The sequence below is a fragment of the Opisthocomus hoazin genome, chromosome 1 (assembly GCF_030867145.1).
Source record: "Opisthocomus hoazin isolate bOpiHoa1 chromosome 1, bOpiHoa1.hap1, whole genome shotgun sequence".
Lineage (NCBI taxonomy): Eukaryota > Metazoa > Chordata > Aves > Opisthocomiformes > Opisthocomidae > Opisthocomus > Opisthocomus hoazin.
The window spans coordinates 153,716,319-153,732,610 of NC_134414.1; the positions used below are offsets into that span (position 1 = coordinate 153,716,319).

General features: G+C 48.2%; 1 protein-coding gene across 2 annotated transcripts; it reads left to right on the forward strand.

Moving 5' to 3' along the window:
* Positions 1 to 1,616: 1,616 nt before the first annotated feature.
* On the forward strand, positions 1,617 to 9,528 carry MANSC1 (MANSC domain containing 1). 2 transcript variants are annotated; one of them, XM_075442143.1, is made up of 3 exons: positions 1,617 to 1,982; positions 3,444 to 3,584; positions 8,186 to 9,528. In XM_075442143.1, the coding sequence occupies exons 1-3, from the start codon at positions 1,742 to 1,744 to the stop codon at positions 9,190 to 9,192; spliced, it is 1,389 nt and encodes a 462-aa protein (XP_075298258.1). In that variant the 5' UTR covers positions 1,617 to 1,741; the 3' UTR covers positions 9,193 to 9,528. The 2 variants fall into 2 exon arrangements, with proteins under 2 accessions (XP_075298258.1, XP_075298263.1); XM_075442148.1 differs by having other exon boundaries at positions 1,617 to 1,961.
* The last annotated feature ends 6,764 nt before the right edge of the window (positions 9,529 to 16,292 follow it).

The window sequence follows — 16,292 nt, forward strand, 5'->3', positions numbered from 1 at the left end:
CCAGGCTGTTGAGGGAAGGACGGCTCAGCCACCCGCCCGCGCTCCCAGCAGACAGGCTCGGCCGCGCAGCTCCCGGTCAGCAAACGCCCTGCGCTGGGCTGCGCTTTGGGCAGGGTCGCTCGGCTGGCACAGCGACGCCTCCGCAGCCCTCGAGATACGGACGTGCCCGTGCAGACCAGGGGGTGCCCGTGCAGACCAGGGGGTGCCCACAAATCGCTCCCGTCGCAGCCTCCACAGCAGCCGGGGAAGAGCCCGGTCAGGCCGCCAGCAAAGCCGCATGGCCGCCACCTCGGCCCGGAGAGTCTCCCCCGGGTGGTTTTCCCCTTCCCGAGCCTCGGGACGAGCACCTGGGGCTGGGGGGCGGCTGGAGGAGCGAGGGCATCTCCCCAGCCCCGATGGGCAGGCGGGAGGGCAGGAGGGTTGGCAGGAGAGCGGGCAGGAGGACGAGCAAGCGGGCAGGCAGGAGGATGACCAGGCAGGCAGGAGGGCAGGCAGGTCGACAGGCAGGCAGGATGGCAGGCAGGAGGGCAACCAGGTGGGAAAGCAGGCAGGAGGGCAACCAGGTGGGCAGGCAGGCAGGAAAGCAGGCAGGAGGGTGGGCAGGCAGGAGGATGACCAGGGAGGCAGGCGACCAGGCGGGCAGGAGGATGACCAGGCAGGCAGGAGGGCAGGCAGGTCGGCAGGCAGGATGGCAGGCAGGAGGGCAGGCAGGTGGGAAAGCAGGCAGGAGGGTGACCAGGCGGGCAAGAGGGCAGGCAGGCAGGAGGGCAGGCAGGAAGGCAGGCAGGAGGGAAAGCAGGCAGGAGGGCAACAAGGTGGGCGGGCAGGCAGGACAGCAGGCAGGAGGGCAAGCAGGCAGGAGGATGACCAGGCAGGCAGGTGGGCAGGAGGGCAGGCAGGAGGGCAGGCAGGAGGGTGGGCAGGCAGGAGGGCAGGCAGGCGGGAGGGCGACCAGGCAAGCAGGAGGGCAGGAGGATGACCAGGCAGGCAGGTGGGCAGGCAGGAGGGCAAGCAGGTGGGAAAGCAGGCAGGAGGGCAACCAGGTGGGCAGGCAGGCAGGAAAGCAGGCAGGAGGGTGGGCAGGCAGGAGGGCAGGCAGGAGGGTGGGCAGGGAGGCAGGCGACCAGGCGGGCAGGAGGATGACCAGGCAGGCAGGCAGGAGGGCAGGATGGCAGGCAGAAGGGCAAGCAGGCAGGAGGGTGACCAGGTGGGCAGGCAGGCAGGAGGGCAGGCAGGAGGGCAGGCAGGTGGGCAGGCAGGCAGGAGGGCAGGCAGACAGGAGGGCAGGCAGACAGGCAGGAGGGCAGGCAGGTGGGCGGGCAGGCAGGGCAGCAGGCAGGAGGGCAAGCAGGCAGGAGGATGACCAGGCAGGCAGGCGGGCAGGAGGGCAGGCAGGAGGGCGACCAGGTGGGTAAGCAGGCAGGCAGGAGGGCAGGCAGGAGGGCAGGCAGGACGGCGGGCAGGACGGCGGGCAGGCGGGCGGCCCCTCCTCCCGCCGTTCCCCCGCGTTGCCCGCCCTCTCTCCCTCCCTTCCCGGGCGGCGGGGCCGTCCCGGAGGTGCCCCCGCCGCGTCCCCGCCCCGGCAGCGCAGGCGGCGGCTCCCGGCGCTCCCGGCGGAGGCGGCGCGGCCGCGGAATCCGGTTCCCGGCCCGGAAGGGTCCGGTAGCGCCTGCGGGAAGGGGCTCCCCGGGGCCGGCGGCAGCCGGGCACCGCGCAGCCCCCCCCCCCAGCCCGAGGGACCATGTCTCCCGGCGGCAGCCGGTGGCCGGTTTGCCTGCTGGTGATGGCCTGCGCCGTGCCCGGGCCGTCCCTGGGCCGGGAGTGCTCCGCGGAGGAGGTGGGAGACGCCATCATCGAGATAAACTCAGCCCTGGCCGGGGGCGTCAGGGGCGCGGAGCCGCGCTACGCCCCGGCCCCGGCCGCCTGCCTCCGCGCTTGCTGCGCCGGCGAGAAGCTCGCAGGTAAGCGGCTCCGCGTCGCAGGTAACCGGCCCCGCGCCCCGAGTCGCTGCCGGGTGGCAGGGCCGAGGCTGGTGGCGTTGGTTTGTCCCCTGGCTTTGCCTCCCCGCTGCCCCTGTGCCCGGCGCGGCGTCGGCTCTCGACGCGGGACCCCGTGGCGCGGGGGAAACCGGTTGCAGCGAAACAGCGGTCGTGCTGGATGTTAAAACCTCTCCGATGCCCGAACTCCCAAGGTGCACGAGCGGGGTTTAGTAGACGTGCGACCAAGTAGCTCGCAGTTTGTGCCGAGTTTAGTTTTAGCCAAAAAAAATGAGAGCGCCGAGCCTTGATTCGAAGATCGAGTAGGAAAAACCGAACAGCACAACGTACGCTGTTCAGCGGGGATTCCTTATTTCTCCCCCAAACGTGCGCGCCAGACACCCTGTTGCTTCAGGTTAAATACAATCACATATGTAAATATTAATTCTATTTCTAAGAACTAATTAGCCTATGTAAATATCTTCCACGCATGCCCGTTAGCATCCCTGGGTGGTCTTCGGGGGTCCCAAGATGAAGGCCCATCCTCTTCATCACGCTGTTCGCTGATTGACGTTTGTTTCTGCGCAGACTCAGTTCTAGGATCACGTCCATCGTGTCCTCCAGGTTGTTTGGCTCTGGGCTTGTTGCTCTCTGGGTGCCTCCTTATCTCTGGAGCTTGGCGCATTTGCCCTCCCAAGGCCGAGCTGTCTGGAGTAGAGTTATTTAGGAGTCTCTTTTATCCCACAGTTATCCCAATGATTTGCTGAGAACCAAGACCACTTTTGTTTCACTTAATTATTTTGTCTAACGACTTGTGCCCATGTCCTTCCACTACATTCCTTAATGAGAAAACAAGGATTAGTGTAACAGCTACATCGTTAGATCACTCTGCATGCAGAAATACAAGTTACAGTACTAAAGACTACTAAAAACTAGAAAATATTAAGGCTTTTTTGTTACAGTTTCACGTTTCTTACAATCCCCTCCATCACCCTTCCCTGCGGCGGCTGGCTTGCATCGAGCTCTCGGAGCGGTGGGAGGTAGAGCAGCGCGTAGAAGTAACCCCCCGGGCAGCAGCGAGCCGAGCGATTCCTGGGACGCGACAGGGAAAAGCGTGCAAATCGTTTCCTTCCTCCTGAGTGTGGCAAGGAGGCTTTCAGATTTACCAGGATTTGTGAGCGAGAAATTGTGACATAAAGGGGCGCCGGTGCGGTGCGGGCGAGGGGAGGATGAGGGATTCGGCTCGTCGAGTTCGTCTGTACAGGAAGAGGAAGGTGTGACCTTCGTGTATTGGCCCTGGGCCATTCTGTTGCAGCCCTGGGTTGTTTTTCCTGTAGGAATGTGATTATACGTTAGTACTTTTCCTCTGACTCACACGAGGAAGAATTAATTTAACACACTGGAGCTGAGTATCAAGATGCAGTAAAAGTTCTTCTTGCTGAAACATGTGAACACCGTGTTTTGCAGGAGACAAGAAGTGTAATTTGATGATTTTTGATACTCGAAGGACAAGCGCGCATCCAAACTGCTACCTGTTCCACTGCCCCAGCGCCGAGGCTTGCCCGATGAAACCTGCGGCAGGATTTGTGAGCTACAAGATAACTAGAGGTAAAGAATCATGAGAGCCACCAGTCCCCCCATGAGGTCACGTTTGCATCTGTGAGTTTTCAGTAGCGACCAGGAAACGTTTGGGGGTTGCGTTTTTGGTAAAATACTCTCAGCCAAGCACTGTAATTTGAGAATGCTGCTCTTTTGCTTTGTGGAAGACGGATGGGCAGGTGTGTGTTGAGCTGCTTCCCAGCTTCCCAGGAGCCCGGCTTCCCAGTTGGAATAACATCCTGACCCTTGTGAAATTGCTTCACATTAGATTCAGAACTTGTTATAATTTTCCCGTTCTTAAAACTAAAAAGAAGCTGTTTCCATGCTGATATATTCAAGAAGGGAAATTTCCTATATGTAATGCTGAAGGGTATCACTGAAAGCATTGGAAATACGGTGCCCTTGTAGCCATCTGCGTATTCAAAGGATCCACGCCATACTGACGAATACAGAATCACAGAATGGTCAGGGTTGGAAGGGACCTCTGTGGGTCACCCAGCCCAACCCCCTGCCCAAGCAGGGTCACCCAGACCAGGCTGCACAGGACCCTGTCCAGGTGGGTCTTGAATATCTCCAGAGAAGGAGACTCCACAGCCTCCCTGGGCAGCCTGGGCCAGGGCTCCGTGACCCTCAGAGGGAAGAAGTTCTTCCTCGGGTTCAGCTGGAACTTCCTCTGCTTCAGTTTGTGCCCATTGCCCCTTGTCCTGTCACTGGGCACCACTGACAAGAGTCTGGCCCCATCCTCCTGACACCCACCCTGCAGATATTTATAAGCATTTATTAGGTCCCCTCTCAGCCTTCTCTTCTCCAGGCTGAACAAGCCCAGCTCCCTCAGCCTCTCCTCGTAGGAGAGATGCTCCAGTCCCCTCATCATCCTCGTAGCCCTCAGCTGGACTCTCTCTAGCAGCTCCTCATCTTTCTTGAAGTGGGGAGCCCAGAACTGGACAGAGTACCATATACACACAGTCAGAAACATTGGGCAAGCCTCGGAGCACCGCTGTGATGTTGCTGAGGAATTGGCAATGGTCATCATTATTTTCTGCTTTCAGTTAGGGAACCTGAAGCGCAGATGTAGAACTGTCTAAACTCAGAGCTTTATGGCATGGGGGCTGCACACTCAGAAATTTCTCTCTGTCGTGTGCCGTGGGGTTTTTGGTAGCAAGTCTTCCTGTTGGCCGACGTTGACTTTCACCAGACCTGTCTGAATGGCTCAGGTAAGAAACTGTAATTCGGCTGTCCTCCTGCCAAGAGTTCACAGGGTGCTTTCAGTGTGGCAGCTTGAGAGAGCAGAAATTTTGTATTTCTAGGGACTGAACTTTCGCTGACAGAGAACTTTTCCAAGAGGAGCTACGCAAGGAGCGTCAGCGGGGTGCGCGGAAAGGTTATTCACATGATGTTACCAAATATTTTTGAGCAAACACAGTCACAGAGGCACTGGGCAAAAGCAGTGTGCAGCAGATGAATTGCATGCCTGTAAAATTATCATTGGGACTGTTCTTCTCTCTGGCTCTTTCTTCCCTAGAAGAATATAGGGATTTCAAACAAAGAAACAAGAAATATAATCGTGCTTGTGCTTTTGTCCTGCATGTAGTATAACGCTCACTTAACAACTGAATTGCACATGCCATCTCTTTTTTCATTTTGCATTTTTTAGCTTCTGTGAACATTGAATTTTGGGACGATGATTGCTAACTTATTTACCTTATGTTCCTAAGAAGTTTTCAAAGGTGGCACCTGAGCGGTGTTGGTACTGACAAACATTTCAAGTTTTATTTTTTCATAGGAGAATCTGCATGTGGTTACACTGTAAACCAAGCTAAAAGGGGGAAAGATACTTTATTGGTAATAAAGCAACTTAAAATACTGACGCTATATTAGCAATGACATTTTGTTTTTTCTTTGTTAAACTCTTCTTGCGGCTGCTAACTAATGGAAACAGCCTGTGGCTTGGGAAGTAAAACACTTTCTGGTCCCTGTGGCAAAGAGCTATTGCTAAAAAAGGAATAACATTTCTGCTTTCTGCTGTCCACGTACTTCTGTGGCACTTGCCGCTTCCACACCACTAAGATGCCCAGGCAAGACTGGTGGCTGCTAGGAAAGTATGCTTAGCAGGTGTTTGGTTTGTTTTTTACGAGTGACAACCTCAAATTTGGTTTCTAACGCAGCGTATTGGATTTGAGAGATCAGCAGGACCACTTTGGTGTTTTAATCTCTTTTTAAAGTTTGACATGTGCGGTGCCCTCGTTCTTTCTTACCCATGAGGATATCTATCCTAGCACCCCAGCTGTACCCTGCACACGACAGTTTTAAGCAATTGCATTTGGGAGCTTGTACTCTAAAATGGAGACAAAGAATTCTGTAAAATCAACGTTTGATGCTGAAAATGTGGAGCAGAGTTAGTTAATGCAGGCAGTCACGTGAATTAATCTGAGCGCTGCAGAGCAGCGGTGATACTTCTGTACGGGACTCGTCACGTAGCCTCCCTGTGCGCCCTCCACCCGCCCTTTGACCGCTGCGTGCGTGCTCAGTGCCTTGCTGGCTGTTGCCCAGGCGAGCGAGCTGAAGATGGAATCGCAGGCTGCAGGTGCTTTGTAGCTGTCACGCTACGTCCGCTGTTTGCTGAAGCGCACGGCGGGGAGCGTCCCTGGGAGTTTACAAATATCTGCAGGGTGGGTGTCAGGAGGATGGGGCCAGACTCTTTTCAGTGGTGCCCAGTGACAGGACAAGGGGCAATGGGCACAAACTGAGGCACAGGAAGTTCCAGCTGAACCCGAGGAAGAACTTCTTCCCTCTGAGGGTGACGGAGCCCTGGCACAGGCTGCCCAGGGAGGTTGTGGAGTCTCCTTCTCTGGAGATATTCCAGACCCACCTGGACAAGGTCCTGTGCAGCCTGCTCTGGGTGACCCTGCTTCGGCAGGGGGTTGGACTGGGTGACCCACAGAGGTCCCTTCCAACCCCGAACATTCTGTGAGCGTCGGGAGCAGGGAGAAAGCCAGCTGGGGCTGACTCCGTGGTGGTGCCAGGCCATCTCCTCGCCGGTGTGGAAACGTGTCCAGAGCTGCAGCAGCAGTTTGGCTGTCTCCGACCACACAGTTTCTGATTATGTATATAATATATTTCTATGTTATGCAATATCTGAACATTTTGTTATTTAAAGCCGCTCTCTCGGAGTATGGCTTTTGTCAAACCTTGCGGTTGGAGCCTGTTATCTCTGTTTCGGATCTTACTTTGCTAACAAGCTGGTGCTTGACTGGAAGGTTAGGATAAAAATTGATGTCTGTGATTCAAGTGAAGTATCTGCTGTGCTCCTGTTTAAAGCATTGCCAGTTTTTTGGTCTATTGCTTTTGGTTTGTTTTTTCTTTTTTGTGCTTCATTTCTTTGTGGAGTCTTAAGGCTTGGAGATATGTATTATAACAGCAGCCAAGTAGGCTTCTTTGCATGTATAATAGAGCTGAAATATATCCATCCCTCTAGATAAGAGTTCCTACTTGAGAAAAAAGTGATAACGAAAATGTCATGGACTTTCTGTTACTTATTTCAATTCCAGTGCTGTTAACAAACCTCTTTGTTTCTACAAAAAAAGAGATGAGTGAGAGTCAGAACTACTTGAGAGCGTATTCCCTTTTAAATGTTCTGTGTGGCGGCTGAATGATAATATATACATATAATAATTATAAATATAATTATAAAATTACATATTTATACATTAAAATCTGAATGATAGCAATTAGACAGTCTTTCCATGACCTCGTGCCCACCCAAAGTCTCTCTGTAATACCTGTCTAGAATCAGGTAGCTGCTAGGGTTATCGCTTGCATGGGATTTCTGTCACATAACACTGTTGCCCTGCTTCCAAAATCCGTTTAATGGTATTCACCCCCATGTTTTGCAAGGAATACGTATCGACTTCTGGAGTAAGTACAAAGTGTAGTCTGCTTCTTGTGGAGGTCTCCACTGCAAATACCTTGGAGATTCTTGGAGCAGTGTCTGTCTTCTAGCACGGCAGTAGGAGCTCAGCTCTTCCCTGCAAATCAGCACGTGTATAAAGTGGCCTGTAAAATGGGGATATTGTTGCCACCTGTATTATAAGTTTTGTATGTGAATTGAATCGTGTCAGGCAATCACAGGGTGCCTCATTGTTACGAGGAAAGGGAGCCTATAATCATCTTGGCTGGGTGGAAATGTGTACATCTGACAAATAAAAGTAAGGCTGATAATACCTACTTCTTAACTGACGGAGGCTGAGAGTGGTTTGAAGGCAATGGGCCTCCTCACTCTGCTTTTCACTGGTAAATAAATGCTTACGTGCATGCAATATGAGCACAAAACAATCGGATTGGGATGATCGCTCGGCACAGGTAAATTCTGTAAGAAGTTGCAGTCAGGGTCTGATGTGCCCAGGCTTGAGGCTGACAGGTCTGAAGACACAAAGAGAATTTAAAAATCAGTCGGCGTATTTTAAAGAAAGGAAGATCTTGATGCCTCTGTTTCATTAGTCATTACTTTCTCCCCTTATATCTTACTTACTAAGAAATACAAACAGAATAAGCCTGTGGTAGTCAAAAATAGATTTAATAATTAAATACTGGTATTTCCTTTCTGTTTCCAGATACCCATGGCCCAGAGGATACATCCGTCAAAAGTGAGGACTTTTCTTCAAATGGATATTCTGCATCTTCAGATGCTGGAGCCTTTATTTCTCGCAGTCGGACTAGCCATCAGAATCGTACCGCTGCTTTGCAGCAGTCTGTCTTTCATCAGGCATCTGAACTCCCCAGCCACGTGGGCAAGCATTTGGGCAACACTGAATTTCATACAGTTTTTCCTGAATCTCAGCGGGCAACACATCCTGAGAGCTTAGATCCCGTCCCAAGGCAGCAAGTAATTAACCTGCCGCCAAATACATCTTCTGCTGTGCGAATTGGAAACCCCTCTGCTTCATTCCCCACTACTCAGTCCAGCGCTCCTGAACCCAGCAGTACTACTCTTACTGCTCTGCCTACAAGTACCACTCGATTGGCATCTCATACAACGTCTCTGCATCCCGGCGGTGCTAAACCTACTGCTGCCACCACCACCACCACCACCACAGCCACCTTTCCACCTGCTGCGACCGCTGAAGCTAAGCCTGGTATCCCTGCCACCAGCATCGCTGTTCCTCGTGTTCCTCTTTCCAGTCCCACCACTTCTGCTTCTACTTCTACAACCAAGCGGGTGACCGCGAGCTCCAGCTCTGCTACTGCCCCGTCGGGGCTGAGAACTCCAGCCATCCCTCCTGAGCCAACAGTTGTCTCTTCCAACGATACCAGCCATGTAACTCTCCTCTCTTTTTCAGCTTCCGCCCTGCCTGCTAGTGATTCCCCAGTGTCTTCTCAAAACGACCCTCAGGGTTATGACCTGTCTGATTCGGAAAGCTACCTGCCAGAGGGTGTTCTGAGAAGGAAGGGTGGTGTTCAGCTGGGAGAAAAAAGCAGCCTGGTAGCAGCTTTGCTTTTTGGGGTGATATTCTTGTTGCTAGTTATTGCGCTGACAGGGAAGAAAATACATGAATCCCTTCAGAAGAGGCATTATACCAGGCTGGATTACTTGATCAATGGAATGTATGCTGATGTATGATGGGGAGAGGGAATAAGACTGTGAGGAGCATCTCTCATCTTTGAGAGGATGACTATGAAATGGAACAGTGGATACTGACATCTCGGAAGAGGATGGATTCCTTTTTTGGCCACTGATGGGAAAGTGGCAGATGGCTTCCGTGGGGAAGAGAACTGCTTTTTCTACGCTGAACTGTAATGTCTATCATTTTTGATTTATTACTAAATCTGGAAAATAAATACTAAAATCCAAGTTAAGCTCAGAAGGTCTTATATTTAAGGAGAAAAAAAGCATTTGAAGAGCTTAATCTGTACTGTGACAAGATTATTGGAATAGAAGTAAATCTAATAAATTGAGTACCTATGCAGTGCGTGAGCGTTTTCAGTGCTGTTTGCCCCCAAATGCCACAGTGTTAGGTCTGACAATCCTGTTTGCTCTGTCTGTAGCCTTGAAGGGGTGCTTGGTAGTAGAGTTTTGCATCCGAATGGTTTTAGGTACAAGCAGTAAAAACTGTAGCACGCATAACACAGTTGGCTCACATATCCACAAACTACATGCAGCTAAGGAAAGTTGGCTTTAATGCTTTTTTCTTCATCACAAGCTATGCTGAAAACCTTTGCCTTTCCAAAGAGCTTGCCACCCTGCAGCACATTGGTTTTTTGCAATATGTATCAGAGAGAAAAAGTTTTCTCATATCAGAGTAAAGCAAGCTGCCATCAAGCTCTTTTGTGAAAAACTGCATGACCAAGTGACTTGGCGTATGCACGAGGGAGAATCTGTTCTAACACACCAAAGTCCTTAACAGCTGAGACTCAACACCTGATCGCAGAGCAGGCAGAAACTTGGGAGGGGGCTTAGCAAAAACGACAGCTATATTATTGTCAGAAGACACTTGGAAAGGTGTGGAGTCCATCTGCTAAACTTCTAAAGGGAGGTAAAAAAGTTATAAAGGAAAATGGTGGCTGTGTCGTAGGAAGGTGCCAACCTCAAAGAAGTTACCTACAGTCAGCAGGAGCGGAGGAACAAGGTGGCATTATCTTCATGCTTCCGGTGTTCTCCTGCTTCCGTCACGAGGCTGGTGGCTCTCAAAAAAGCTACTTGCAACAGTGCTGGACTTGCTGTCCCTCCTGAACACGGAGCTGTTACTGTCTGTCAGAGCACACCCTCTTCATCTCTAGGGTCACCTTCATGTGGCTGGCAATAAGCATAGCTGCTCCGTGTGTGTCCCCAACTCTGCAACAAGAGGCAAGTGAGAGTACGTGTGAGCATCTACTGCTTGCTACACAACTTCCAGTTTGTATTATTCACATTTCCCTTCACATACACCCAGTCTAAACCTGTTTCTAGGATGAGAGACTATATTTCAAAGTATCTGTGTGGCAGGCAGCATAATCAACAACAAACATCAAGACAGAGAAGGAAGGGTGCCTCATGAATACAAGGAAATAATTCCATTACAAAATATGAAACATGACTCAGGTCCAAGAGGTTCTTGGATCTGTCAAGCTCAGTGCGGTGAAAAGCAGGCGTGGTCCAAAAATGGCCTCAAGGCAAGTTTTCTGAGAGCTCTAACAATGACTTTATGCAGAAAATTCTCTGAAAATTCCATTATTCGAAGATCAAAGAAAAGTCAGTGTTGCTTATGTCAAGAAGTTGAATTCTTGTTATCGTGGGGCTGCAAATTGCTTTACAGATACAAAACCAGCTGGTCTTCTACATTGCTTAAGCCTGGCAATGCTTAAATGAAAAACATTCTGGATAACCTCTTAAAAGTGAACAAAATTACAAAAGAAAAGTATCTCAAGTTCATCAGCTTGTAACCTAAGTTTCTTTCTATTTTTTATTTTTCTACATAGCTATTTTCAAAGGTTTCTGGTCAAGCAACGTGACAAGGGGGGGACAACGTTTCTGGGAAATTAGTTAATTAAATGATAAATACTAGGCCCAGTTGTGGGCTGTAAAAATGTAGGCACAGATCTGAGGCTGACCATAATTTTCTTCCAAAAGAACTGCAGCTTTGTGAGAAGCCTTCTACGTCGCTGACGCCATCACGGCAGTTATTGCAGGAGAGGTGCTGAGAACAGTCCCTGAATCCTCACTGCGTTTCTGCTGTAATAACTGATTTGTTGGGGGGAGAGATGGTTGGTATTAATTGATACGGTACAGTACAGTAGAGATACATTCAAGAGAAGGCAGGCAGACGTATCTCAGGGTCGTTCACAGCACTGGGCATGTATTGAGCTGATTTAATTAGAAACATTGCCCCCCAACCCAAACAGCAATGTATATCAGGCATGGCGAATGGCAGAAGTAAAGGAGAGAGGTACCATGACTAGTTTGGTGAGGATGCCGAGCTGAGTGGCCTTGCACAATTTTTGAGTGAAACAAACATCTTTAAATATTCTTACGTTAAAAATCCTTTTTTTTTTTTGCTTGAGCAAAGAAAAGTAGGTATTAGGCAGGTGTACTGAAACACTTCTCATGTTTTTGCCATCCATTTGTCGTCTTGGATTAAGAAGAAATGGAATTGTTCGGCACTGGTTTGGATCTTTCTGGAAGGGCCTCTACAAGCTGTGTGCGAACACTAGAGGGCAACAACAGCTTATCAAATAGAACTGGCAAGTTTCGAGGATGCCAAAGCAAAAATGTTTCAATTAGCTCGGTTTTTAACTTTCCAGTCAATAGCTTTTTGATTACAAAAATGTTTGATAGGAAAGCTGTTTTGTTTATTGGAAGGTTCTGGCTGGAAGATTATATACACACACTTTTAAAACTTACTATGTCATACAGTGGTAGTGAACAGCTGGAAAAGACAACAAAGCTAACCACATTATCTCCTCTATTTTAGTAACGTTAAATCAGATTGCATTATTAGTCACATATTGGCATTGCCAGTTAACAGAGTAGGAGATAGAGATTTCCCATCATCACTCTTTCAACTATGGTGCCTAATTCTATGCATTTTTGGAGCTAATTTTTTTGTCTGCACAACGCTCTTGTGTTATGAAACAGAGAGGAGTAAAACAAAGTAACTGTAAAAAAATCCATCCAGTTTGTTATGCTTTTCAACACACTTTACCTAAAACTACTGTGCACTCTTCTGTTTTACCAGTGACATCTCCTACGGTCTCAGCTGTGCACCACCCATGTAACGGAATCATTAGCCACCACGATATGACGACAACCGGTGCACTTGGGTGGCTCTTTCTGAAGGTGACCAGTTACGTTACGGCATGAGGCCAAAAGCTGATTGCCTTTAAACACCCGGAGAGTGTAATAAATGCTGTAGCTTCTCATTTTCATGTTGTTGTTTTATCCTTCTGAGCAAACAAAAGATGTGTGAATATAGACTGGCGTGAACCGGTTTGCGGTATTGTACAGTAAGACAGGTAGAAAGCCCAAATTTTATAACCACTGCAAACAATCATAAAGAAATAAATTGCAGATCTGTTTGAGATGGATCAGAAGCGTGCATAGTCCGTACCTCAAAGGGCTGCAAACTCAGTACAGCCTGTTCTGTTCAAATAGTGCTTCCATTTACTGTAATTCCTGTAGGAGCAGGAAATGCTTATATTCAGGATCCTTTCAAGTAAATTACTAACCAACTAACAAAAAGTAACAAATAAACCAAACCAAAAAAGGATTACATGAGAAGACATTTTCAAAACTGAAGCTTATTCTCCTTCCTCCTACAAAGCCATCTTAGTGGATTTGAATCTGATGACACCGTTTGATACTGCTTTGATCCCACCATCCCACGCTCCATGCCGATACCAACATAGAGTTTAAAGTACTGTTATTGCAGTCAACAGTTTCTACCAGTATCCCTTCACGCAGAGGAGCTGTACTTGGTGCTCTGTCACACTCCTGAAATCGGCCTCGACTGCTGGGCCCTTCCTACACATTGCACACGCTCTCGTGTAGGTAACACACTTCTCTGCCTCCCTGTTCATAGACAGTTGTGGGATAGCTGCATCCCCTCGTCACTCAAAAGCCTGGCACATCCCTTCAGGAGCGTCCATGCTATTCCCAGATGCTTTACCAGCCTCTAGATGGGTAGGTCCCCTGAAGGACTGGGATATGTTGAAAATTTTTCTTCATCTTCAGGCAGCCTACACTCACTCATAATTTCACAGTCTAAATTGGCTTTTTTTCTCTTAGGTTTCTACACTTCTTGGGGATATCAAAGTGCAAAGCATAAAACTGCTGCTCTTTGTCCTATTTGTGTTTGGTAGATATTATAAACAGCCAATAAATGTGTTTTTACATTTAAGTACAATTATGCTGATCACTGTTTTCTGCATATTGGCTTACTTCATGAAAAAAATCCGGAGGGTTGTGCCTTAACTTCTGTTCTGTTACCTCTCTCCTTCCTACCTATAAAATGTCATTGTCATAACTGGCAAAAGGGTTTAGGTACGCCATGCCAAAGGAGTTCTGATCCCTCTTCTTTCTGGTTTGCTTTGTTTTTAATAGAAAATCGAAAATTCCATCATACTGACAACATCAAATAATCAATAGTCTACACACTCTGTATTTTCTTGGAGATTTAACAAGCAATTCACACCCAGAACAACTTCAAGATGTTTTAGAGTAGACTGGTTAAACCATAGGCATGTTTTGAAACACTTGGTGATTTGAGCAGCCACTCTGAAGACCACAAAGGTGTTTCTTCAAAATGCTAGGGCGGTAAGGATGGCTACGTAAGGTATAAGTACTTCTAAGATGCTTTGGTACCTGCCACATCAGAGAGACAGCTGAGTTCTGGCTGAACTTTGAAAAGCCATTGGGAGCAGCACCAGGTTTTCTCTGTGCCCCCACTTACACTGAAAGAAGGATGCAATCAATGTGCTTGGACTTTGACATTGTGACTCCTTCAACTCTTCTCAACATCACCTAGATTAAAAATTTGCACAAAGTTCAAACATTTATTCTTGTGCTAGGAAGATGGTAGAAAAACCCTCACTGTGACAGAGATTTCCTGTGGGTTTGCCTGCTGTTTGGTTAGTTTCCAAAGAAGTTTTTCTGTTTCCTTTTATGAGCACGCCTTTTTTCCCTATCCCTAAATCCAAGTTTCGCTGATGTTACTGAGGTCCTGTGTAGCCCAAGTCAGGAATGAGATGATCCCTTTACTTCAGTGGCCGTGTTCTGCTCTGTCTTTCTGCGTGCAACTCCCATTGCTGTCAGTGGGAGGTCCTCCAGCACATAGTTGATGGCCATTAGTCAAGTCCTCCCACTTAGTGGCTTATAACTTTCCAAAACAATTGCCTTATAGGATGACAGGACTTCTCAGCCCAGAGGTAAAATTTCTGAAAGAATCTGAAGACCATTTTCCTAGCTGCTTATGATTATTTAAATACGACAATGTTGTTCTTGTTTTGTTTTAGGGCACAAAATAAGGAGTTCAAATGTTTTTCTGCCATGTGACAACTCAGGCACTACTTTGGGAAAGACTCCAGATTTGGCACATGCTATATGTTGCCTTTATGGAGCACTCCATTTTAGAAACAGCAAAAAATAATTTGTTTGTGAGGTATAGTCTTAAACAAGTGAGAACAGCTCGTGCACTGCTGCTCCCAACTAAACAAGACACACACGTGGCTTTCCTACACTGAAAAATACGTAAAGCAAGGGTAGCCCCCACTCAAGTGAACATTGCAAAGGATGGTAGAGTTTGAAAAGTGACAAGCCTGAACGCTGAAGCCTATCCACGTGCTACATCTGGCAGAGAGAGTGTGAGCTATCCCAGAAATACGTTGGACAGTCCATCTCAAGGGTGAGTTTGAGGGTAGTTCAAGTGCCATGATGCTTTTGCAGTCGCCAAAAATGGGTATCACAGCAGACATCTCCAATGGCTACACCATCAGCTGGTAACGAAAGTGATTTCCAGGCACTCCGTCTGCATACACCAGCAACAGCAAAAAGAGCAGCCAATAAAGTGCATAGTGCTACAAGCAGCTAGGGTGCAGGTTACTTCCTCCTACCTGGAGCATCTCCTGACTTTGTAAAACATCAGGTGTTCGGAACATAGAAGAAGGTTATCTGGGGCAGCAATCAGATGGAGTCGAAGTGGGTCGATGTGGCAGCTGGTCTCTACAACCTCGCACAGCAGCACGTTACCGTGCATCAGCTGGCAGGCAGTCATTGTCCCCGAGTGAGACATGGGTGCTTGTACCTGTTCTGCTGCGCACGAACGCTGACGTTCCAGCTGAGACTGTAGAATGAGAGTAGGCTTAAAAGGTGAGTTGAAAAGAAAAGCCTTGGTTTGGGGGTAAACTTTATAGCTTTGTAACTGACCACATTTTTTTTTCCTTTCTTGATTTTCACCTGTTTGTATGTTGATTAAGTCCTAATCAGAAACCACCTTGGTTCCAGGTCTCACAATGGTAAAACAAGATGGGTCTCTCCAGGAAAGACTTTGCGTGTTTCTCATTTAGCTTTTGACCTAAAATTTAACCAGTCTTGTTTGAATCTTTAACTCAGCTCAAATCATACTTATTTTACCCTATTACCAACAGTTGTGACAACTCAGTATCTATCCTCTACCTTCTTTTTCTGCACAGCCATTCCGTTGTCTACCCGATGTTGTTCAATGGCGGAGGTTTCGCACAGGGAAAGAAAAAAGGAATTTGCCTTTGTATGTGCTAAATTGTGTTTTGCTTTTTAGTTTTCACATCTTCCTGTTTAAAACCAAATAGTACTTTAAACTTGAATTTTGATGTTCTAAACTTTCTTTTGAAATGGTATCTATGTAGCAAAACAATAAATGGGTGATCCATGCGTCAAGGACCCAGGGCTGCATAATGTTGAGTGCTTTTTGCTCATGAAGATGTCCTTCTGAATCGACTGAAATAAAAACCAGTACCTCAGAAAAAAATGATTTTGTCCTTTGTTTGTCTCAAAGAGCCATGACAAGTGTTCCAGCTACACCACAGGCACGAGTCTCAAACATTTTGTGTTCATGTAAGTATAAACCATGGCACATATTTCATGGAAAAAATAATAAAAAGAAGAGATCAGTAACAAGTGGTGTCCTTCAGTGGCCCATACTTGGACCAATACTACTCAGTAACTTTTTTAATGACATAGACAGTGGGACTGAGTGCACCTTCAGTAAGCTT